The sequence below is a fragment of the Drosophila subpulchrella genome, unplaced genomic scaffold (assembly GCF_014743375.2).
Source record: "Drosophila subpulchrella strain 33 F10 #4 breed RU33 unplaced genomic scaffold, RU_Dsub_v1.1 Primary Assembly Seq477, whole genome shotgun sequence".
In the NCBI taxonomy this organism is placed as follows: domain Eukaryota; kingdom Metazoa; phylum Arthropoda; class Insecta; order Diptera; family Drosophilidae; genus Drosophila; species Drosophila subpulchrella.
In genome coordinates this window covers 135,586-161,984 of record NW_023665684.1, presented here as the reverse complement: position 1 = coordinate 161,984, position 26,399 = coordinate 135,586, and the positions used below count along the sequence as shown (strand labels likewise).

General features: G+C 40.6%; 1 protein-coding gene across 1 annotated transcript; it reads right to left on the bottom strand.

The window, feature by feature from the left end:
• Positions 1-5,220: 5,220 nt before the first annotated feature.
• LOC119562444 lies at positions 5,221-20,351 on the bottom strand. Its single transcript, XM_037875629.1, has 3 exons — positions 20,074-20,351; positions 6,181-6,447; positions 5,221-5,458 (listed from the first exon to the last, which is right to left on the bottom strand). Exons 1-3 carry the CDS (start codon positions 20,349-20,351, stop codon positions 5,221-5,223), a joined length of 783 nt encoding a protein of 260 aa, XP_037731557.1.
• Positions 20,352-26,399: the final 6,048 nt, after the last annotated feature.

Genomic DNA, 26,399 nt, shown 5'->3' with positions numbered 1-26,399 from the left:
TTATGTTCTCCAACTCTTCATGTTTTAGTATTTTAGGATTAAATATTCCAACTCTTGTTAATTGTAAACTCATTTGTAAATCTTCAATGTATTCTAGGAATATATTTAAGGAATATCTAAAAATGTGCAAAGCTTTTTCTTCTTGTTTATCTTTTACGAGTTTGCTTATATCTTTTGATTGTTCATTTATTACTTGAATTATTTCATTAAATTCTTTGTTTTCAATTAACATTTCTTGTAAGTTTTGTAGTTTATTTTCCAACTCTTTTTTATCATCTTCAGTTAATGTTCCAAATAGATACTTGTGAGCTGTCCCTAAAAAGTTAATTAAACCCCATTTTTGTGTCGATGACGAAGTAATTCCCTTGATTTCATGTTTTAATTGTTTCAATGTTAATGTAATGTCCGGTACATTTTTAAATTGGTTTTCGAATTTGATAAATTCCTGATATGTTTCAAATATTTTAGTTTGATTTATTTTAATCATATGATGTTCATACTTTAGAGGTAATTTTATAGTCCCTGTGTTCAGAAGTAAATAACCGTTGTTCGAAGTAATGGGTGTAATGCTAATTTGTTGAGCTGTTGTCAATGGTATTTTCGTCCATGTCACTATCATGATCATTTTCATTATCAGAATCAGTACTGTCAGTTTCCCTGGAATGAGGAGAGAGATTTTGTATTTTAGCTTTTTTAAATGTACTTATGTGTTTTACTACTTTATGACCCCTATTCGTTTCTTGCCAGTGCTTTTCGTCTTTTTGTTCTAACGCTCCTGTCTTTTTGAATGGGTTTACTAATTTAGCTTTACGTTTTATTTCTTTTTAAACTTTCGTGTATTCCAGATCTACTTCATGTTCCTCGCGGTCTTTATTAAGTTTATCTATCTTATGTTCTTTTTGTTTTTGCATATTTTTGCTTGGTTTTATTCCATAAAGAAATATTTCAGCAGGAGTTTTACCCGTGGCATCGTGGGTTATTTCGTGATTATAAACGTATGTTGCCTTTTCTATGTTCATTAACTTATCTTCAGCGTCCGTAAGTGTATTAATAATTCTAAGTTTTTCATTAATTGTTTTATGTACCCTTTCTATATCGGCTATACCATTCTTGCTAGTTGTAATTTCAATGTTAATATTTTCCTTTTGTAACCAATTTTGTAATGATTTAGATACTACGCCAGGATCTTGATCCATTTTAATTGTTTTCGGTTTACCTATCATATTAAAGATTTTAAGAAGAGCTTTTTTACTTTCAATCCAATCTGTGGTTTTTGTTTCAATAATAGAAATGAATTTTGAATGAATGTCGATGCATGTTAAAAATTTACGTTGGTCAATAAAGTAATAGTCTATTACATATTTATCGCGAATATTTTTGGTTTTTGGAGTTTTTTCAAACGGAAGAGCAACTTTTCTGTGCTCTGCTTTGCATAAATTACAAATTACACATTTATTAATAATGTTTTGAATAAGTTTTTGTGCGTCTGGAAAGTAGTATTTCGTTTTAAAAGTGTCATAAGTCTTTTTAATACCTTGGTGTATTGTTTTCTCATGTATTTCTAATATTTTTTCATGAAAGTCTGCATATGTGGGCAAGTTGGGAAGTACTACTGAAGTTTTCATTAATTTCGTACCAGTATTTGGTTTAATTAATTTCATATAGGCTCGTTGAAAAATTGTAAAATCTTCGTCATTATTAATGTACATAACAAAATTGTGTCCACATATAAATTTTATAATTATGTCTTTCGCCAAAGTCTCAGTCATGTCACTGTGAATAATTTTATTAATAGTTTTGATAAGGTAGTGAGTAAGTTCGTTAGTGTCTTGATTTCCCTTTTCAAATATAAGTTGGTGATTAAAAACGTTAAATGGTCGTTCTGTAATTTGTATGCAATCGCCATTATCTTCTTGTGCACTATGCACTGTTGCTGCAGTAGTATCTACATCGTCTTCATTTTGAAATACTTCTTCAATTTTGTTATCTTTTGATTCCTTTTTTGTAATCCTGTACTTTAATGTACTTTATTTCATAATCAAACTCTCTAAGCTTTATGTTCCAACGTTGTAATTTCATATTAGGTTCCTTTATATTGTGTAACCAAACAAGTGGTTTATGGTCAGAACATATTTTAAAACTTCTTCCAAAGAGATAGGGGCGGAAATACTTAGTCGCCCATACGATAGCTAAAAATTCTTTTTCAATAGCTGCATAATTTAACTCATGTTCATTAAAAGTTCTACTAGCAAAACAAATGGGTTTCCCTTCTTGGGATAGTACAGCACCTAATGCATAATTGCTTGCATCTGTAGTTAGATCAAACTTCTTTTCAAAATCTGGATATATGAGAATTGGATCGTTACTTATTAAAGTTTTTAATTTTTCAAACGCTTCATTGTAACTAGGATTGTTTATATTTATCTTTGCTCCTTTCTTTAAACAGAGAGTCATAGGCTTGGCAATTTTTGCGAAATCTTTTATAAATTTACGATAAAAACCACAAAGGCCTAAAAATGATTTTATTTGTTTTGGAGAGTTTGGAATTTTAAAATCTTGAATAGCTTGAATTTTATTTGGATTTGCTCTGATTCCTTCAGTTGAAATTATGTGACCTAAAAATTCAGTTTCTCGTTTCATAAACTCACATTTATCTAATTGTAGTTTGAGATTCGATCTGCGAAGACGTTCGAATACTTTTTTTAAAGATTGAATATGCTCTTGTAAAGAGGTTGAAAATATAACAATGTCGTCTAAAAATACTAGACAATGGGTACCTATTATGTCGTGTAATATATTATTCATACAACGCTGAAATGTAGCGGGTGCATTTTTAAGGCCGAAGGGCATTCTAGTATATTCATAGTGACCCTTCTTAGTGGAGAATGCAGTTTTTTGAATAGAGTCTGGGTCCATTTCAATTTGATGGAGTCCTTTAGCAAGATCTAATGTTGTTAAGTATTGACATTTCCCTAACTTGTCTAATGTCTGTAATCAATAGCCCTACGAAATTTGGGTATGCCCGATGCATCCCTTTTCTTGGGTACCATTACAATTGGACTGCAATAAGGAGATTTGGATTTTCTGATAATACCTTGTCTTTAGATGTTCTTGGACGTTGATGCACTATGGTCAGTACAAACAAGTGGCCCTTACGACACCAAGCAAAGCTTTTTACGCGCGGAGCCCTAAACCGATTTGGGCAAGTAAACGAAATCGCGGACATGGAAAAAGACGACATAACAATAGACAGTTTAAAATACATGCTCACATAGAATGGCTAGTAAAATAGAAATTTACAAATTATTGGAAGATAGAAAATACATAAGTTTATCATAATTAGTTGCATTAGGGCTATCAAACAGTAAGACGTGACACAGTGCATTGTAGTCGTCACAAAGAACCCGAAAAGGATCATGAAGGGCATAATTGGATCTACAAATTCGCAGAGACAACGGACGAAAACGACGAACTGTTCTACAGGGTACATTCCAGTTGAGGGAGCTAAGAAGGAAGGGAGAGTCAACATCACCATTAATTAATTTATGCAAAAACATAACTCCATGACACTTTCTACGATGGTTCAGGGTTGGTAAGTCCAGTTCAAGGGCGTTATTTCCGATAGAATAAGAATACATAGATGGATTACAACGATAAAAGGTCATAAAGTTACATTTAGAATAGTTCAAATTCAACTTGTTAATCATGCACCACGTATACAAACAATCAAGATCTAATTGAAGGTCATTACATGAATTAGGTAAACACATGGACAAACATAGCTTGACATCATCTGCATACATTAAAACAGTTGACGATTTTATGACATAAGGTAGATCGTTAATCATTAAGCCAAAAAGTAAAGGTCCCAGGTGGCTACCCTGTGGCACTCCCGAAGTAACATTAATTATTTTGGATATTTTATTATTAAAACAGACCATTTGAGTTCTATTAGAAAGGTAGGAAAATATCCACTCTAGTAGGTTGGGTGGAAAACCTAAAAGAGACAATTTATAAATAAGAATCCTATGGTTCACTGAATCAAAAGCTTTAGAGAAATCGGTATAAATCACATCAGTTTGATGTTGTGTCAGAAAACCTCTAGTAATTGAAGACGTAAATTCAAGTAGGTTTGTAGAAGTAGAGCGACATCTAGTGAAGCCATGCTGACAAGGTGAAATAATAGACCTGCAATGATGCTGCAACTGACAGGTAATAATTTTTTCAAAAAGTTTTGGAATAGAACTGAGTTTAGCAATACCACGATAGTTTGAGATATCGGACTTGTTCCCTTTTTTAAACAATGGGATAATAAAGGATTCCTTCCATATGGATGGAAATCTACATTGACTTAGGGACAGATTAAATATCAATGTTAAGGGAAGAGCAAGATAAGATGAACAATTCCTAAGTATACAACTTGGTATTCTATCAGGACCCGGTGAAAATGAGAGCTTGAGAGTATTAAGACTCTGAAGGACATCAGTTACATCAATCACTGGTTTGAAGATAGAGTTCAAATGAGGTAGTGGGTATGGATAATCATTATTAATCAGAGCTCGCAAATAACTGTTGACCGTTTTTCTTCTCGTGCTCTCGTTGCGAGCAAAACCGAAAAAGGTCCTACTGTCTCGCTCTCGCTCTGAGCAAGAGACACTTGCTGTCATCATTTATGTTTTCTGTTGAGCGCTTTTCGTTGAGCTCGTTGTATGTTGCTCCTTAATGGGCAGTGCGTAAAGAGCGAAACGAGAAACGCTCGCACAATGACAGTCAACAAAAGACCGATTGACCGAAAAACTCAACGCAAACGGTCTTCACATTTACTTTCGTTGTTGTGAAAAAGAAGTAATATAATTTGTTTAATACAACATTTTAAATTTATTTTCAAATGTTTTGGTTAACAAGTTCCATTTCGATTCCATATTCCATATAACTAATTGATATCAAAAAGCAATAAAAAGTTTCAGAATATGCTGTTTTTACATTTTATTTTAACATTTAACATTTTTATATATTATGTGTTAAGCTTTATAACTAGTAAGGCGTTCAGATTCTCTGCACTAATCGAACTTCTTCGTTCACTTAATATAAAGTGCAGGGCTGAGAATGCCCGTTCGACGGAAACTTGCGTTGCAGGTGTCGCCAGCACAACTTGCGCTAGTGCACTTATATGAGGAAGCTTAAGCTGCAAGTCATTAAAAAATTCCAATATATTTGAATTTAATGGCAAGCACCCAAAAGTAACGTCGAAGTTTTCGATGTCAGCATAAATTTTGACAAGTTTTGCAGAAACAGGATCTTTTTTGCTTTCTGAAACTGTCTGAAAATCGTCCAAAAATGCCGAGAACAGCGACTTCTCTTCAGATGAGGATGCGGTTGAAAGAGTTGACGAGAATGAGGAGTCAAACATCTCTTCACGCACAGGAGTTTCGAGCGCCGGAACATTTGGTGTTTGTGCCTTAAATAACAAAGCTATAATAAGTATGAAATGTTTTTTGGATTTAAGTTTAGTACAAGTATTAGTATTTGACGAAGACAATCTTAATTATTAACATAGTTTCTTAAAATTACAACATAAACAAAACAGGACTCAAATTTCAAACATTCTACGACATACAGGCTTACTTGTTTCAACTCAAATAAACGAAAAGCTATTTTTTTTAAATTAGCCTTTGCTAACGATTTCTGGTAGTTCGTCAACATACAATTTACCCGAGGATCCATGTAAATCGCTGCCAACAATGCTTCATTTTCTAACAACTTACTTTCTCTTACTTTTATCTGTGCCGATAGTTTTTTTTAAATCAAATTGTGGCTGTTCTCGCATTTCAATTTTAGTTCCATCCATACTACGAAGAACTCACTATAAACTAAATTTTTGTCTTGTAGCTTTAGGGTTGCCTGGTATGTATCACTGAAAGCGTCAATGTACGTCTCGATCCAATCCCAATCGGGATCTACACAAATGTAAGACTGCGTAGCCAGGAAATCCTTTAGGTCCAATAATCTTTTTAGCATTAAATAGGTTGAATTCCACCTTGTAGCAACGTCGAGCGATGGTATGTTTCTTTGGTTCTCAATTAAGATACGTCTGCATAGATTTTATAAATAGTATGTATATATATATACAAATATATATATATAAATATATATATACATATATAACTAATCATTACTTACCTATATGTTTCTGTGCGCAGCGATTTGCATAATGTGCGACAGGAACTTATTTTATCGGCGATCTCCTTTGCCTTGTTTACATCGAATACGCACAGTTGCAGAGTGTGTGCTGCACATCTCACAAGGTGTATATTAGCAAGTTCAATAGTATCCAGTTCATTCAGAAGATTCTCACTTTCTGTGTCTTCTTCAAAAAGGGATTCCTCTGTGGCATCATTTAACACTTGGACGGCCTTTATCATGTTTCGCCCATTATCAGACGTAACACTGTGTGCATGAATACGAAAATTCTTAAAAAATCACATATTTTCTTAAAATTGTATGTAGTTAAATTTTTACCTGTAGATTTGATCTAGTGATATTCCATAATCATCTAAGACTTCTAGAATTTTGTTCTTCATGTATATTCCAGTGTGAGATCCCCCGAGCTCAATCATGCCTAAAGTCTTTACAATAATCTCGGTTTTAGCCAGGCTTGCGTGGATCATTTGCAAATTTATTCCCAGAATGGCTTTATCCATTCTGGTGGCAACATCGACTTTCAAGGACACCAGCTTTCCCTTCACAAGAGCCCTTATGTTTTCTTTGACAAACTGCTCTTTGACCGACACGAAATTCATAATATTTCGAGACGTTACAGGGTTCATGCCAAGTGCATTATATATTGGATCCATAATTTCTTTGAACCCTTCACTGTCCAGAAATATAAATGGTTTTCCGTCCGTGGTTACTATTTTAATCAAAGAAGAAACGATTGCTTCTTCGCTCGTTTGATACGATATTTTTCGTTTTTCTTCACATTGGGTTAATTGTGAATGTGCAGAATTGTTCCACTCATTGAAAATGTCCATATGTTTCGTTGTTAAATGCCGTCTAAGGTTTGTTGAATGATTGCCGGACAATTTAATACTCTTCCAAATTAAATTTATAGAATTGGTGCACTTTTTTATTCAATTCTCTTCTTATTTTACAGAACAAAATAATTGCACAACTTCACACACTCAGTTCACGATTGCAATTAATATATTTCGGCTGCAAAACCGACGATTAACGATTTGCTTGCCTATGCGTGTGAGTGTATACCAATACACACGCAAAAGACCGTTTGCCTCACCTGAACAGGACAAAACGGTCCTGGAACAACCATAACAAAACAGAATAGAAAAAAAGGGTTTTGCTCTGAGCGCGAGCGAGCTCATTCAAGAACCCATAAATCGGTTGCTCTCTGAGTCTTTTCGTAACGAGTCAGGAAAAGACACATATTTCCAGACAACGAGAAACGGTCAACAGTTATTTGCGAGCTCTGTTATTAATAACACTATTGCATTTCGTATATGTCGATTGAAAAAAGTCTGCGAATAAGTTGGAAATATCATTATCATCAGATGCTACATTATTATTGAGAAAAAGAGAGGGAGGGAAGCAGTTAGATTTCCGTTTAGAATTGACGAAAGAAAAGAAAAGCTTAGGATTACTTTTGAAATCACGCTTACAACGAGACAGGTAATTTTTGTAACAATCAGAATTGTACTGGACAAATTCCACCTTAGCTGAGCTATATTTGGTGAAGTCTGTCTGTAAGCCGGATATTTTGAACCGTTTAAATAGTCTGGTTTTTTTATTCTTTAGATAAGATAGTTGACGGGTAAACCATGGAGAGCTGTAAGAATCCTTCATGGAGGAAAGAGGGACATGTTCATCAAGTAGACGGTAAAGGACCTCATAAAAGTACCTAACCGCATCATCAACAGGAAGGTCAACTAGAAAGGACCAGCTTACTGTCGATAAAGATTCCACTAGTCTGCCGTAATCAGTCCTCTTAAAACACAAACTAGGCTGTACATTTATTGCAGTCCGAGGATTATTAAAAAATCCATTAATACAGAGCTGAAGGGTAGGATGATAATAATCTTCAGGTAATGATAGTGGCGAAATACGACTGACTTCAGCATCGATACTATCAAAAACAAAGATTAAGTCAAGAAGACGACCAATATGATTAGGAATCCTGTTAGCTTGCTGCAAAGATAGTTCAACAAGACCATCAATAAAATCATTTTGCATCCTCGGAATCATTGTCAATGAGTCCTTACTCTCCAACCAAGAGATATTGGGAAGATTAAAGTCACCAAGCACAAGAAGTTGGTCAGTTTCAGCAAGCAACAAGGAGATAAAATGTATGGCAGACAGGTGCAATAGATACACGTTAAATTCAGAGCCAGGAGGTATATACGAGCGGGTTAAAAAAATGTTACTTTTTGGGAAAGATAATTTTACGGAAATAAATTCAATACCTGATGATTCAGTAATATCAACAAACTCAGAAGTTAAATTGGATTTGACTCCAATAAGAACGCCTCCACCTCGACGGGTCTGACGATCCTTCCGATAAACAAAAAAGTTATTAGACAAAATCTCACTATCGTGTACGGATGGGTTAAGCCAGGTCTCAGTGAGTACAATAACATTGGCCTCAAAAATTGAACTATTTATATAAAGCGTAGAGAGTTTACTAAGAAGCCCTCGAACATTCTGATAGTGAATTAGGAAATTTAGTTTTTTGAATTTATATCAGAGCTGGGCGCCGACAAAGAAGTCGTGGAAAGTGAGCTATTTTTTTTTATATACTCGTGGACAATTATATCAGCAGGCCAAAAATTGGGGCAAAGAAGTTTAGAGAACAGCCCATCCGGAACAAGTATTTTAAATGAAGAGTAATCTCTTATCTGTTTAAAATTAAATTTGGTGATGTCAATACCATTTTGATTGGGAAGAGAGAGGTTTGTGACAATATGATGCATCACGTCCTTTACAGTTATTGCTGCATTCAACCTAGACACAAAAATAGATTTTCTAGGTACCATGACAGTGAGTGGTACCGGAGAAGAGAGAGCAGGGCTATGGCTGTTTTTCCTAGGGATCATGCTAGTAAGTGGGACAGGAGGAGGTGGAAGGGTATTAGCTAGAGGCAGTAGAAGGTGCGGCAGAGCCCCGGACGTGGCAACAGCCGGTGAACGGTTAGTAGGCCTTAATGACTCCGGCAAAACTACAGTCGCCGAATCTGGCAGCGATTGCCCCGTGGCGTCATTCGTTGATGACTCGAGCCCGTTGGGATCATCGTCATCGCACGACACATAGCCTGCAGTGGGGCTGGGAAGAGAGGTTGGTCGAGAGATCTGGAACATGTAAAGAGATATTAGGTAGTGTAGGACTACGATTTATATATAATGAAGATTGACTTAGAAGAATCAGACTTTTAAAGTTGGAGTCGCAGACATTAAATCGACTTAATAAGTCCGTAAATCCAGCACGTAATGCCTGAAACTCTAGCTCCGTTTGCCTCATAAATGCTCTTATATCAATTCAAGTTTTCACATAACCAGCAACTAACAATTAATATGATGGACGTTGATGCACTACGAGCAGTACAAACAAGTGGCCCAACGACACCAAGCACGTGCTTGTTACGCGCGGGGCCCTTCTATAAATTTGGGCAAAAATGCGAGTTCGCGAGGAAGATACAAAAAACAAATAGAGACGGGACACAAATGAAAATAAAAGAAGCAACTAAGAGTGAAGCAAATGAGTTAAAATATTAGTTTTTAATACCGGGATAGAAGATGATGTGCAAATTAAATGGTAAAGATTGTTATAATTATTACATAGAACGCGAAAGGGCTCGTGCAGACAAAAATTTGATGTACATCGTGGCAAATTTAGGGGATAATAATTTCGTGTTAGTCTAGCAGGGACATTGAAAGTTAGGCGGTTTACAAGTTCTACAGAATCAATATCACCTCTAATAAGATTTTGCATAAAAATAGTACCAAGCATTGTTCTACGATTTACAAGTGTAGGTAAATTAAGCAATAGTAATCTACTCTGATAGGAAGGTAGCCTTACGTTTTGATCCCAGTTCAAACTACGAAGGGCAAAAAGAAGAAATTTTTTTTGTACCGACTCAATACGGTCAATGTGCACTTGATATTGTGGACTCCAAACCGAAGAACAATATTCCAAAATAGGACGGACAAGGGAGGTAAATAATAATTTGGTTGTATAAGGGTCATCAAATTCTTTTGACCAACGCTTTATAAACCCAAGAACACTCATGGCCTTGTTGACAGTGGACATTATGTGGCAGTCAAATTTAAGTTTTGGGTCCAGAAGAACGCCTAAGTCATTAACGGAATATATACGGTCGAGTGACGTATTTTGAAGAGAGTAACTAACAAAAGTAGGAGTACCCCTATAAAAAGTCATAACGTTGCATTTAAGGCAGTTCAAATTTAAAAGGTTATACTCACACCATCCCTGAAAACAATCAATATCTGACTGTAAGTTGAAACCCGACGCTATATCGTTATATGATAAACAAAGCTTAACATCATCAGCATACATTAGTACACGAGAATGTTTTATGGTAGAGGGAAGATCGTTAATAAACAAAGTAAACAGCAAAGGACCCAAATGACTACCCTGAGGCACTCCAGATGTCACGTAGATCAATTTTGAAACAGCGTTCTTGAATATAACCCTCTGAGTCCTACAATTCAAATAACTTGAAATCCAAGTTAATAGCTTACATGGAAACCCAAGCTGATTTAATTTGAATAATAGAAGAGAGTGGTTGACTGAGTCAAAGGCCTTACTAAAATCTGTATATATAACGTCAGTCTGCATTTTTTTCTTAAATCCATTAATTACAATAGATGACAATTCAAGAAGGTTGGTGGTGGTCGATCTTCGCTTAACAAAACCATGCTGACACGGTGATATTAGCGAGGAACATAAATGTTGCAAATGAGAAGTAATAATACGTTCAAATGCTTTAGGAATTGCCGACAATTTGGAAATACCTCTATAATTCTGTGCATCCGCCTTCGCACCCTTTTTGTGAAGTGGAATGATAAAAGAGTCCTTCCAGATAGTAGGAAAAACTGATGATGAAATAGACAAATTAAAAAGTTTAAGAATCGGTTTACATATGGTTGACGCACAAAACTTAAGCACACACCCGGGGAGTCCATCTGGACCGGGAGAATAAGTTGGCGTTGTTGTTGCTAAGTCTCTTAAGAGAGAACTTTCCGTAATTTCAGGGGTAAAAATACAATTTGCCCTATTTAAGGGATTAGGGTAGTTAGAATTTGACCAAGCAGCCGAACTATAAGTAGTTTGGAAAAACTCGGCAAATAAATCAGCAATTTCAGAATCCGTCGATGCCTCCATTGAGTTAAAACGTACCGATGAAGGCAATGCCGACGACTTACGCTTGGCATTAACAAAGTTATAAAACTGCTTCGGATCATTTGAAAATTCGAATTTACATCGACTTAAATACATAGAATAGCAATGACTATTGAGAACATTAAAGTCCGATCGAGCCACCAAATATTTCGAAAAATCAGATGGCTTACCCGATTTTTTATACTTTTTATAGGTGTTTGTTTTAAGGTTTTTAAGTCTTTGAAGCGCATTGGTAAACCAAGGAGGCCTGTTTAGCTTTGAAGGAAGCCTATCAGGAACGCATTCATTAAAAAAAGTATTTAACACTATATAGAAGAGTTCAGTGGCACTTTCAATATCCATACAATTGTACAAGTCTGTCCAATTATATTGAGAAATCATATCGTTAAGTTTTATATAGTCACATTTTCGAAAACATCTCATTTTAGTTTGAGGAACTAAAGGAGAGAGGGTATCGACGCATGGGAGGCAGATTGTCAATTCCATTGTTGGATGATATCGGTCTTCAGGTACAACAAGAGCGTCAATTCTAGATACCGTGACTTCAGACGGGTCTGAAACAAACACGAGATCTAGTTGTCTATTTAATGAATTCCGTATAAAGCTTACTTGCTGTAACGATAATTCTAGAAGACCATCTACAAAATCATGGGCGGATAGAGGTATAGCGACAAGTGAGTCAGTAGGAGAAGACCAAGAGATATCAGGGAGATTAAAGTCACCCAAAACAATCAAAAGGTCTCTGTTAGAAAGAAGGGATAGAACAGATTTTATGGCAGACAGATGGTGCTCATAAATTATTAAATCAGAGCCAGGTGGAATATAGGAACATGTTACAAAAATAGATATGGATTGCAAGGAAACTTTCACACTAACAAATTCAATTTCGTTATGGGTATCTTCATCATCTACTACATTTGAAGCAGTTTGATTACATTTTTCCGTTATATTTACCATAGGGAATTCATAATTATGTAATTCAATGGTGTTTTTCATAAAATCAATTTTTGCTGACGATTCTTTCAGAATTTGTCTTCCTATAAGAATGTCATAATGTTTCGAAAAGTTTTTTATAAAAAATGTTTGCTTAGATGAAAATAATTTTGGAATACTAAACTGAATATATTTATTCAAAGTTACAGATTCACCAATTGTTTCAATTTTAGTAGAATTATTTTTAATTGGGTAGTTAAAGAAGTTTTCGTTAATTAAATTTATGCTTGATTCTGTATCGATAAGACAGAGGCATGGTTTATTATCAATTTTAATTTTTATGGCTGTGGTGTTTCGTCCTAGGCTGTTGTCTGAAAATTTTCAAATGTGTCCATTGGCTCAGACTTACGTTGTTGATCTGAATCTGAAACTCGGGGACGTTTTTGGGGAACATTGGTACTCTGAGTACTTTGGTTACCCTGTCCTTGATTGTTTTGAAAAGTTTTGGGATAAAAATTATTTCCTGAATTATTATTACCAGAATTATTGTTGTTACCCCAATTTCTATTAGAGTCGAATCTATTCTGTCTCTGCTGGTTGTTGTTATATTTGTTTTGATAATTGTTATTTTGGAATCTACCCCCTTGGTTATTATCTGAATGATAGTTAGGTTTTGTATTTGAGTATGATTTTGATGTTTCAAAATCCTGAAATTCATCATCTTCCTGAGAGTTTTTGAACATATAAGAACGATTGTTTATGGATCTATCTTCAAAGATTCCTACAGCTTGGGCAGCTTGTTTTAATTTAAGAGGAGACCAAATATCAAATTTACTTTATGTAATAAAAGTTTTGACTGGTAATTTTTCACGAATCACTTCAGCTAATGTATCACTCAATGTCCTCGAAACTAGAACTGTGTTTGATGGATTATTGTCTAAGCTCAATTTACAACAAATTCTACTAGTCTGTTCTTCTAATTCTTCAACAAATTTTCTTAAATTATTTTTATATTTAGTCTCACGTAATTCTGCTATCATTCGATGTGGAGGTGTTGCGCTGTTGAACTCGCTGATAAGTAGGGTTCTCAATTCCTTCCAGTCCTGTGGTATGTTTCTCATCAAGAGTGATCTGGCTTGTCCAACTAGGAGGTTCCTGATGGCTGCTTGGATAATTTGATTTTGGCCTTCTGATGTTGTAGGGTAATGGTAGACTAATTCATCGACTTCCTTTATAAAGAGAGCCAAATAGAGTGGGTCTCCGTTGAATTTATTTATCTGTTTTAGTTGCAGAAGGAAATGATTCATGGATACATCTGAGAGGGCTTGTGTTGCTTTTGCTGCTGCGGCCACGGCTGCTGCTGCTGCTGATGTTGATGGCAATTCCATTTTTAATGGTTTTTTAGGCGAAATTAATTAGATTTATTATCGCTGGGTTAGACACTAGAAATCCTCATTCGTGATTTAACTAATGTTGGTAAGTTCGTTTTGCGGATACAAATAATGTTTTTATTTTCGCGAAGTGATTTTTTTAAGTCCTTTTTAGGTAGTCACCGACTGCGCCAATTATGTTTTTTGCTTCGGAATACATTAAAAAAAAGCGATATTTATTTTAATATACAGCGGAGTTTTTATTGGTAAAGTTCTTTCGAGTTAGATCCCCAATCTTAAACTGATTTTACAAAATGCATTATTCTTATAACTATGGCTTTTAGCGGTGACAGCGACGAGAGCAGCGAAAGTGGACTTTGATTGAGAATTTTGATTGGTCAAATCTGTGGCCCGATGAAACGGTTTCTAGGCTGCATCTTTTGTTTAATTAATTTGGATTGGCCAAAGCTTTTATGCTGACGAATGGGTTCTCAGGCTGGACCCTTTGTTTAAATGTTTGAATATTGTTTATGTCTACCGTCGTCGATAAAGGCGTGAGAAGTGTTTATAATTCTGGTGCTGCCGATTGAAGGCGTGGGAAAGATTTGTGTCTGAGGAGTTAAATGTTTATGTCGGATTGATTTGAATAACTGCGATAGTAGGCTCTGGACTTATGTTATTGACAATTGGAATAATGGGTATCTCGGGATATACAGGTTGTATGTTGGGTTTGGTATCCAGGGTATTTGCGTATACGTCACTTGTATGTACAATGTACGTAGAAACTAACAAAACTAGACTGCTTCACGCCACTTACAATCACACATAAATACATATTAATGTACAAGCTTTGACAATATTTTTGCAGTGTTTGTTTATTTTATCATTATTTAGCACATTTTAAATACAGTTTATTTTAAACAAGGAAGAACGCTATAGTTGAGTACCTCGACTATCAGATACCCGTTACTCAGCTAAAGGGACCAAAGGAAAATGGAGATATGCAAGCAGCAAATGCGCCACCTACCGGCGGTAGACAGATTTAAGCGTTGTGGGCATTAGAGTGGGCGTGGGAAAGTTTTTTTTAAATTAATCGATAGGTATTGACGAGACCAATACATTTAAGTTAAAATTTTTTATCTAGCACGAAAATTGTGGGCGCCACAGGCTTGGGCGGTTTGTGAACGTTAGAGTGGGCGTGGCAAACTTTTTTTAAAATCAATCGATAGGTATTGACGAGACCAATACATTTCAGTTTTAATTTTTTATCTACCATGAAAATTGTGGGCGCCACAGACTTGGGCGGTTTGTGGGCGTTGGAGTGGGCGTGGCATATTCGCGTAATAAACTTGCGCTGCGCTCAAGCCTACGGAATCTAAATCTGAAATCTCGTTTCTCTATCTTTGATATTTTCCGAGATTTTTTTTAGGTCAGTCGGTAGGTATTGATGAGAAGAATACATTTCAGTTAAAATTTTTGTTCTAGCATCAAAACTGTAGGAGCCACAGTTTTGGGCGGTTTTTGGGCGTTAGAGTGGGCGTGGCACTCTTTTGAAACAAACTTGCGCTGCGCAGGAATCTCAGGAATCTGCATGCCTAATCCCAGTATTGTAGCTCTTATAGTTTCCAAGATCTCAGCGTTCATACGGACAGACGGACAGACGGACATGGCTAGATCGACTCGGCTAGTGATCCTGATCAAGAATATATATACTTTATGGGATCGGAAACGCTTCCTTCTGCCTGTTACATACTTTCCGACGAATCTAGTATACCCTTTTACTCTACGAGTAACGGGTATAAAAACTTACCCTCACTAAAATAGTTTTTTAGCGTTGTGTTACGCGCACGTCTTCACTTTGCTAAATCACACGGCAAATGACAGTCACACAAATGCGGCGCGCACCACTTTACACACCCTTTAGTAAGAGAGAGACAACCACATACGCAACGAACTTAAGGCCGCTCATGTCTCGTCTCGTTCGCAGAACGGAATTCTCTAGAACTCCTTATGAGAATTCGCAACTAATTTTTGAGTTTATCGGTTACTCATAATGAGAACATTAATTCTCAAGTTGAAAATTGAAGAACACATTTCCTCAAACTTAGAATTTTGCGATTAATTCAAGTCCTTTTACTTAAAATGAGTGCAGCTTTTCTCAACATTAGTTTTTTCCACAAATTTCGTACTTAAATTGAGTACATCCTCAAATTGAGAATACAAATACTCAATTTGAGAACGTCATAATTTTCTCTGTGTGATTCCAATTCGTTTCATCTTCTCTGCAACTGTCGGATCACCGTATCAATTTCGGAGTCTCCTTTGACTTGATCTCCTGTTGTGATCTTGATGTTGGCCGAAGATCGTCTGGGGGCCTTCGGAGTCCGCTTCCAGTCGGCATATTGCCCAGAAAAATAAGCTGATATTTTTCGACCAGCTCCTAAATTGCTACTAGTCGTGAAGAGTACTCACTTCCAGTGGGTTATGCCGCTTGTTGGACTTCTTCATCTAGGTCGCAAAACTGCTGCCAGAGATCGTTTAACTGATTTAGCTTACCGGAATAATAGCCGCGTCGGTGGCGTCGGTCGGCAGAATCCTTGTCTTCATTCTTAATAAGCTGTTGAATTTTTCCTTGCAGCTCGTTTTTGTTGTCTAATAATCGATTGTGTAAATCGATTCTTTTGTGACTTGTTTCCTCTATGAATGATCAAACAAAAACACCTCTTAACGAGGTAGATTACATTCGATAAAATAAATAAACTATATTAAATTTATGATTTCGGCCCGCAACAGTACATATTTATTTACCTACATGTAAATTTTCTGTTGTAGCGTGCCGAATACATAAATTTAATATACCTTATTTATTTTATCGAATGTAATATCATTTTTCGTCACAATTGTTGATATCAGAAATTTTTGTTAAAGGCGCGTTCACCACTACTTTCTACCTCGTTAAGAGGTTTTTTTGTTTGATATCAGAAGTTTTTTTTTGCTCAAGAGTTTAAGTACCCCAATACCATGACTAGGGGTCGTCCCCATATGGCTTGGCTATTGAAAAACCAAACACAAAGATTTGACCCCTAATCTTAGCTGAACGCCACCTTAAATTAGGCACAACAAGTTTTATCGCTTCAATTACCTATTTTAATAGCACAAGTTTGGAATCTCAAGGGCTGTATAGTTTCAGATTCCAAGAGAAATCTGTCGTTTCTTACATTTGCCGCCGAACTAGCGGGTTTTTACAAAGTGGTAGAACAAATAGATCAAGTTTCCAATTTCGATTAGCTTTATGCAAGTAATGGACCCTAAAACCATAACAGATTTTCCGTTTGAAAAAATCTAATAAGAATATTTTTCATCAAATTAGTTTTTTTTTTAAATCCAATAAGTATGAAATATTTCGTATACGTAGCTGAAACGAGTTGCACTTTTTATCGCTTAATATCTTCCAAACGGTAATTTTTAGGGCAAAAAGTGTTATAATGATGAATGACTATATGATTTAAAATTAAAAAAGAAATCGTTCGACTTAATATTGAGAAAATAGTCAAAAAGTGGTTTTAAACAAGGGAGAACGCTATAGTCGAGTACCTCGACTATCAGATACCCGTTACTCAGCTTAAGCGACCAAAGGGAAATGGAGATATGCAAGCAGCAAAGCGAGATTTAAATGCGCCACCTACCGGCGGAAGACAGATTTAAGCGTTGTGTGCGTTGGGGTAGGCGTGACAAATTCATTGTTCAATAGAATAAGTTAGCCGCGCACTTTGCTCTCTCTGAGCGCCGGCAGTGCTTTTCTCTTTGCCGCTAAGTTCGGCCGGCAACTATTTACATACACACACATACACGCGTAAAAACATTTCGCACTGTCTGACTCTGACGTCATAGCTTTTTTTCTTGGGAGGTTTGTGGGCGTTAGAGTGGGCGTAGAAAAATTTTTTTTGGGTCAATCGATAGGTATGGACAAGACTAATACATTTCAGTTAAAATTTTCTATCTAACATCAAAACTGTAGGAGCCACAGTTTTGGGCGGATTGTGGGCGTTAGAGTGGGCGTGGCACTCTACTGAAACAAACTTGCGCTGCGTAAGAAGCTCAGGAATCTGCTCGCTAAATCTCAATAGCCTAGCTCTCATAGTTTCCGAGATCTCAGCGTTCATCCGGACAGACGGACAGACGGACAGACGGACAGACGGACAGACGGACAGACGGACAGACGGACAGACGGACATGGCTAGATCGACTCGGCTAGTGATCCTGATCAAGAATATATATACTTTATGGGGTCGGAAACGCTTCCTTCTGCCTGTTACATACTTTCCGACGAATCTAGTATACCCTTTTACTCGACGAGTAACGGGTATAAAAATAACTTTTTGTCATAACTCTAAATCTTTTAAATTCAGACAATTTTACTCTATGAAGAGTATTTAGCAAATAAAAAAATCTTTTCATTGATATTTTTTGATTTTCCGCTAAACTAGCGGGTTTTTCCAAAAGTCGTAGAACAAACGTTTTCTATTTTAAGCTACTTTATAAACCCATAGGGTTTATAAAACCCTAAAACTAAGATGGGATGCATACAAACCCACAAACAAAGGGACAAACATTTTCATTTTGGGAAGAAGAAGAAAATCTTGTTTTTTGAATTACTTTTGAAGGGGACACCGGATTTTAACATATTCTTAGTAAGAATAAAACAAGCTTAACAGCCGGGGGCTTTTATCCCCACCGTATTCAGCAGCTCCAATTTTCTAAATTTTTACTTTTACACTTTCACCGCTTTTTCTCCCAAACAAATCTATATTTCGAAAGTCTTGGTATACAATCTTCTTAGTTTTTGCGTTACCTTTCGATTGGTGTATCACTCGTTACGATCGGACCATAATGGCAGATTTTCAATTCTGCGGCTTTATATAGTAGTTGTCTTCGCACGCTCTCTTGCGCGCTTCGCCACTACGTGTACTGCCGTCCACAGCGATAAACTCTTTAATTGCAATACACATCTGGTTTTCGTGATTCATTATGGCGGTTGAGCTGCTTGGACTTTGATTACTAACTGTTGTTAACTTTTATGAGCTATTATTAGATGGTTACTATCTGTTTAGTAGATGTCTACTAGTTGCTTACTAGTTGTTATTAGCTGGTTACTATATGTTTAGTAGATGTATACAAGTTGTTTACTAGATGTTAATAGCTGGTTACTAGCTGTTTAGTATTTGGTTTCTATATGTTTCGTAGATGTATACAATTTGTTTACTAGATGTTATTAGCTGGTTACTAGCTGTTTAGTATCTGGCTTCAATATATTTAGTAATTGTATACAAGTTGTTTACTATATGTAAGCTGGTTACTTGTTGTTAATAAATTCTACGATCTGTTATAGTGGCTAAGAATGATCAAAAAATCTTGATAACTAGACGAATTTCGATGTGGAGTTAAAACTTACACTCTGATTTTCAATGTGTTTGCTGTGTACGTGAGAAATAACGCATAACCAAAATATCTGAAGATTGATATATAAGTCTTAGGGGAACATGTCCGATTATGTTGGGGAAAGATGTATCCTGTGATTGTAAAAGTAATTAAGAAATTAGTTGTTCACAACCTGCCTTACACCCCATAACTAAAGTTATTAGCTACAATAAAATGTCTAGAAAGAACAAAATATATGAATGTCAAAAAACGATTTCAAACTAACTTTAATTGGGAAAGTAATTGAAATCGCTCCGGCGTAATACAGTAAAAACAAAAACCCTGTGATTATCCCATTTTCAAATGACCAATTGTATCCTTTGTCCAAAATGTCTGTGACTTTCACTTTGTAACGCCCTAAGTCAAGGGCGCACAAATCATATTCATTCATATTTAGTTTATTGTAATCATTGTAATCATAATCATAGTTCGCTATTAGCTTTAAGATCGGATATGAAGTCCCGCATTATGAATTAAAATAATAGGAACTAAGGAAACTAATTAAACTCCTAAGCTTTTCCTCTTCCATATTGACTTTTCGATGAGAGTGGACGTGAGTCCGGGCATCCCTCCGACACACCACTACCGACACACACGTGACAAGATACGCGCCGATCCGCTGGGACTCAAGTCAGCCCTGCGTATCCGAACACGCGCCCGACGCCGCACCTTTTCGTTTAATGTTTTTAGGCTCTTGTCGGTCTGCGCAACACCGACCAGCGCACCAAAATTCACGTAAGCATGCATACCCATTGTAAGGGGAAGCAGCCAGGGCCCCCTATTCTGATCAATTGCCAATACAAACCTGAAACTTAAAAACCCCGTGTGGTATTTCTACCCCTACACCTCCTCCTCCTTCTCCTACCCTTTCTCGACCCAGATCAACGGCGCGGGTTTGGTATCGCATCCACTGGGCGCATCTCGGCCGAGAGCTCCCACCGTAGAATCCTCGTAGATTCCGAGAACATCCGGAGTATAGAATCCCCGTAGACTCCGAGGACATCCGGAGTGTAGAATCCTTGAAGACTTCGAGAACATCCGGAGTGTAGAATCCTCGTAGACTCCGAGAACATCCGGAGTGTAGAATCCTCGTAGACTCTGAGAGCATCCGGAGTGTAGAATCCTCGTAGACTCCGAGAACATGCTGAGTGTAGAAGCCCCGTAGTCTCCGAGAATATCCGGAGTGTAGAATACTCGTAGTTTCCGAGAACATCCTGAGTGTAGAACCCCCGTAGTCTCCGAGAATATCCGGAGTTTAGAATCCTCGTAGTTTCCGAGAACATCCGGAGTGTAGAATTCTCGTAGACTCCGAGAACATCCGGAGTGTTGAATCCTCGTAGTCTCCGAGAACATTCGGAGAGTAGAATCCTCGTAGTCCCCGAGAATATCTGGAGTGTAGAATCCTCGTAGACTCCGAGAACATCTGGAGTGCATAGTCCTCGTAGTTTCCGAGAATATCCGGAGTGTAGAAACCTCGTAGACTCCGAGAACATCCGGAGTGTAGAAACCGAGTAGATTCCGAGAATACCTGGAGTGCAGGACCCCCCGTTGACTCCCAGTTCACCCGGAGTAAATAAACCCCGCCGTTTATGTCCGGCGGAATCCCCGTAGCCAACTCCAGTCGGAGTCATCCAAGTTCACCACCAAGCAGTGCGATCGCCCTCTCAGTACCTCGCTCTGCCACCAGAGGGCGTTCTCAGCGTGACCCCCCAAGTTCCCCACCAAGCAGTGCGATTGCTCTCTCAGTACATCACTCTGCCACCAGAGGGCGCTCTCAGCGGGATCCCCCCAAGTTCCGCACCAAGCAGTGCAATCGCCCTCTCAGTACCTCGTGCTGCCACCTCCCATACAAATTCCTACTACAGGTCCCCGATTGAGATTTTACCCCGGCCAGAGAACTACGGGACAAGTCGCGCCCGAACAGGGACCTGATAGGGAGAACGACCAGGAAAATTACCACCTGTATGGGAGTGCGTAGCCCCAGGAAGAGTGACATAACCTTAAGGTTTCGCGGAAACAATCGAAAACTAGAACAAAAGTGCCCCGACCTCGGAAAATAACCTCAACGAACTTGTGAACGCGCCCGGTATCAAGCCCACGAGCTTACTCGCGATCCCGTACAGTCCACGCGATCGAGTGTCTGTGAAAATACAAACATATAGCCCAAGAAGTCCCGTAAAGACTCCAACCAACGAAGACCTTATTCCAAGACGACAACACATCAAAAACACGCTGCAAACATGGACCCCGACCAGAAAATTTCTGGTGAGTCCGTTCCACGCTTGCTTAAAAATCCTGGTGTCCCCTCGCGGTAGATTTATTCCCGCTTAAAGGCGGAATTAATAGCCTATGCTGACGAACTCGGGTTCTGCGCCGAAGGAGTCGTCGACGACTTGCGGCAAAACTTTGTCACCCTAGTTAGGGACTCTGAACAAACCCAAGAGGTGTGGGCTCGACTCGCCGACCTAGGAAGGCAATTTACCTCACGTGCCCCGAGCCCCGTACCTATGGGGGAAGACAAACCTGGCCTTAGCGGCCTTACCGTGAACATAAGCGCCGGATCAAGCCCCGGCGTCTCCGCCGTAGGCCAGCCTCGAATCACCCCTAGCTTCGCTATTACTGGCCCCTCTCCGGGGATAACTAACCGAGAAACTTTTATGGAGCCGGGCCACGACCGGAACCGCCGCGAGGTTCTTTGCGTCCCCAAACGAATTCGTAAATGGGGCCTCCAATTCGATGGGTATTCAGACCCCCTAGCCTTCATCGAGCAGGTCGAAGGCCGAGCCTTATCCTACGGGATCGACCTCCAGCGATTGGACGACCAGATTCGGAGTCGTTAGCAACTGGAAGGGAAAACTTTTAAAGACTTTATGCTAGATCTTCGAGTTCTCATGCGCCATGCGGGCATCAACGAAACCCAAGAGCTGGATAGGTTATACGAAAATGTCGAGCCAGAATACCAGATGTATATCCGACGTAGCGAGTTTCGGACCATTGGGGAACTGGCTCAGTTGGCCACTGAGTTCGATGCTGTCCAGAAGCGGAGTCTCGGGAGAAACAACTATAACCACGCCTCTAAAAATGCGACAGCTTACCGCCCACCCTCACAGGGTCGGGCTCAACCTGCGTTCGCCAAGAGAATTCCCCAAGGAAACCCACCACGCGCATCGCCAGATCCCAGAGCTGCCCCGCCAGCTGGGGTTTACCGTTTGACCGCATCCGCAATGTTGTCGACGCTCACAACCGGGAAACGGGATGGGTCCCCTCGACCGGCGGAGTCCGTCGGGACCCAATCCGCCAGAGAACCACCAGTAACCGCACCGCTTAGGACAGAGAGAGGAAGGATCGCCGCTGAGGTCGACCTTGGCGGACACGTGCGTTTAGCCACCATCGACACCGGGGCATCTTAGAGTTTCATTAGCCAGGACATCGCCGACGTAGTCGGTCAGCCACACCTGCTTAGGGAGATTCGCACCCAGATTAATCTCGTCGACACGTCTCGAGTCGAAGTAACGAGGTTACTCCTTGCGGACGTGACCCGTAATGCCCGCCATGCTGGAACCTTTAATCCTAGGGATGGATTTTCTCGCTTCCATCGGCACTATCCTCCGATGTGGTACGGCGAGCCTCACGCTGTCTCGACGAAGACCCGGAGCACGACAACCAAGGCAATCAATCAGAACCACAACCTCGACCTACGCCATCGACGGAACCATCATGACATAGGACCACAGAATGACTGGGATGCCAATGCGCCTGAGCCGCACAGAGTACATGAAACGCATAACGCAGCAACGCGCAAGGAAAACTACGAGAACAACAACACAGGAGGAAACATCAGAATATCAACAGAGAACGACGAAGCCAGAATAGCTAAGAACAACGACAGGGAGCATCAGGAAGATCACAACCAGGAGAAACACGCTGAGAATTCACGAGGGATACCCGACAAGGACACCGAGACCCAGGGGTATCAAATAATCAATCAGGAGTACAAGGAACGCGGCTGCGAGACTAATCCACAGGTCCAAGCGTTCCTTAGCGAACAGCTAACACAATTTGAAGGAATGGCGGGAGTAGGACACATAGCGGAGCACCGGATCACCATGAGGGACGACCGGCCGATTAAACAACGCTAATTCCAAAAGAACCCTGTCATGCAGCGGATCATAGACGAACAAGTGGACGCTTTGCTGGAGCAGGGATGTATCGAACCGTCGCGTAGCCCGCAGAGGGCCCCTTTGGTTCTGGTCCGGAAGAAAAGCGGCCAGTGGCGCATGTGCGTGGACTACCGACAACTATTCTTTAAAAGGAAACTGGCCTACCTCGGACATGTGATCAGTGACCAGTGACCATCCACACCGATCCGAACAAGGTAGCCGCCGTACGAAACCTGAGCCCTCCCACGAGCTAACGGGGGATGGGGAGATGCCTCGGGATGGCCTCATGGTACTGGCGATTCGGGCCCAACTTCGCCTCAGTGGTCCAGCCCATGACGAACCTGCAGGGGAAGAACCAACGCTAACCCAGGAGATTGACGGCCAGGAACGATTCACTGCCTTCGTCAGACGGAAGCTCGATGCCGCGGAGCTGAATTATTCACCCACGGAAAATAGTGCTTGGCAATTGTCTGGGGAATACGGAAATTGCGTTGCTACCTCGAAGGCTATAAGTTCGACGTAATCACCGACCACCTGGCCCTGAAATGGCTTGACCAAATAGAAAACCCAACCGGACGGATTGCCAGATGGGCCTTAGAACTCCAGCAATATCAATGCGACGTACACTACCGCCGCGTGAAGTATAACGTAGTAGCCGACGCTCCATCCCGACAACCTCTGGAGCACTTACAGAGACTTGAGCAAGGCGAGCATCAGTGCAAGTGGCTGCAACGAAAGATGAAAGACATTCGGGACGACCCACAGAAGTTCCCCGACTTCATCATTGAAAACGGAGAACTATATCGCCACTTCGGCCACCGTCCAGATGACCAGGACTACGTACCGTGGAAGCTGTGCGTAGCAGCCGAGCATCGAGCTCGAATCCTACACGAATGCCATGATGCACCCACAGCCGGACATCATGGCGTTAGGAAGACCAACATCAGAATCTCGCAGAAGTACTACTGGCCAGGGATGTTTCGCGATGTGCGACGATACGTACGTCGATGTATCCCGTGCCAGAAGTACAAGTCAGAACAGCGACAACAAACCGGAAAGATGCTAACGATACAGGTCAGCTAACGCTTTGGCATACTGTGTGCGGATTTTGTCGGACCGCTTCCCCGCTCCAAAGAGGGAATTACCACACTCCTCGTCTTTTTCGACACCTTCACCAAGTGGCGACTCTGATACGAGCCTTCCGCGAACGGATCATCAGCCACTTCGGAGCCCGAGGAAACTCGTGTGCGATAACGGTTTACAGTTTACCAGCAAGGCGTTCAAGGACTTCATTAAGGAAACGGGAGTGGAACCCCAATTCACCGCCCCATACTGCCCACGAGAGAATCCGACCGAGCGCGCGATTCGCACAGTCAAGACGATGATCGCACAGTACGTGGAGAATGGTCAGAACACCCGGGACAGTTTGCTCCCAGAACTGTCCCTCGCAATCAACACAAGTGTCTCGGAATCGACCGGGTATAGCCCAGCCTTTCTCCTACAAGCTCGAGACCTACGGCTACCCGGATCCTGGTACGAGAGCGAGACCCCCGGAACAGCAACATCGCCACAGAGCCCATCGGAGAGAGCGAAGCTCTTGAAGGAGGTCTTTCAGATCGTGCAGGACAACCTATAAAAAGCCAGCCGAGAACAGGGGAGACATTACAACCTGCGTCGTCGAGCCTGGAAGACCGAAATGGGATCACTGGTCCTCGTGCGGCAACACCATCTGTCTAAAGCAATAGAAGAGTTTGCAGCGAAGCTCGCCCCGAAGGTTGACGGAACGTATGGTAAGTGGTCGCTTTCCCTTCGCCTAACGTCGTCCGAATCCGCCTACCCGGCCAGTGGAAGGGGCGACTTGCAAATATTGGAGACTTAAAAGCGTTCCACTCTTTTTCCACAGGTAACACCGATGATGAGGACAGCGAAGCCGCAAAGGAAGACACCGGCGACCAACCCGGACAGTCCCAAAGAGGTCAACCGACCAACACTAGCAACGGGGGGTGATCATAAGTACCCCAATCTCCCTTTGTGTCCCCGCTAAGTTTAAATTCGTTATAAACCATTAAGACCTTAAGAATGAAGTTAGGAGATTCTTTCGCTGCTGCCCATTTATCAATATTGCTAAGTGTCAATAGAACTAAGCTAGTTTAGTTACTTCTTTCACAGATCGAACGGGCGGACATGGAGACGATAGTACTGTTGTCCGGCGACAGCGATGGGGAGTCTGAACCCATTTCCCCGGGTAACCGCCAGTCGACGACCACACGAGACCCTCGGCTACGTCCGAGGACGACGAAGACGCCAGCGATGACGAGAAAGGACGCGGCGAACAAGCGCCCTATGTCGAGGACGCCAGCGACAACGAGAACAAGGATGCGTACTCGATGAGCAGCTGGGAGTATGACGACGATCTCCAAGAAGGCGCGGCACACTATGTGTACACGGGCGAGGACCGTTACGGGTACCACCGGGGGTCCTGGATGTACCTCATCAAGAAGAGCTGGGAAACGATCCGGATATAAGCACCGTATCGGCCTCCCGATGACCCGATCGTGACCTTCCCGCCGTCCCCCGTACGCCTGTACATCATGGGGCCCGACAAGACCGAGGTAGCCGAGGACCTAGGAGTCCAGACGGAACGCTCCGTCAACCTCACCTGCACGCAGGACGCAGAGATGGGACCGGGGCCGTCCACCGCGCTCGCTCGTGGGCCGTCCCTCGGGACGCTCACCACGCAGGATTACCCCGGCCCCCCACGCTACCTTACAGGCAAAGCAAGGGAGTGGGAGTCGGAGCCCAGCGACGACGAGGAGAACCCCGAGCAGCGCTCGTCCGCACCCACATTTAGAGGTAGTCGCCCACGACTCGCACCCCCCAACAACACCAACATTCAGCCCATCGGACACCTCGATGGGGATGTCGCCCACGACACTCAACCTCCTGTTGGGGCGAATCTTACCGGAAATGGAGAACCGATGGTGGGAGTCGCCATCCGAGTGGAGCTCGGGCGAGGTCGCCAACCCACAGT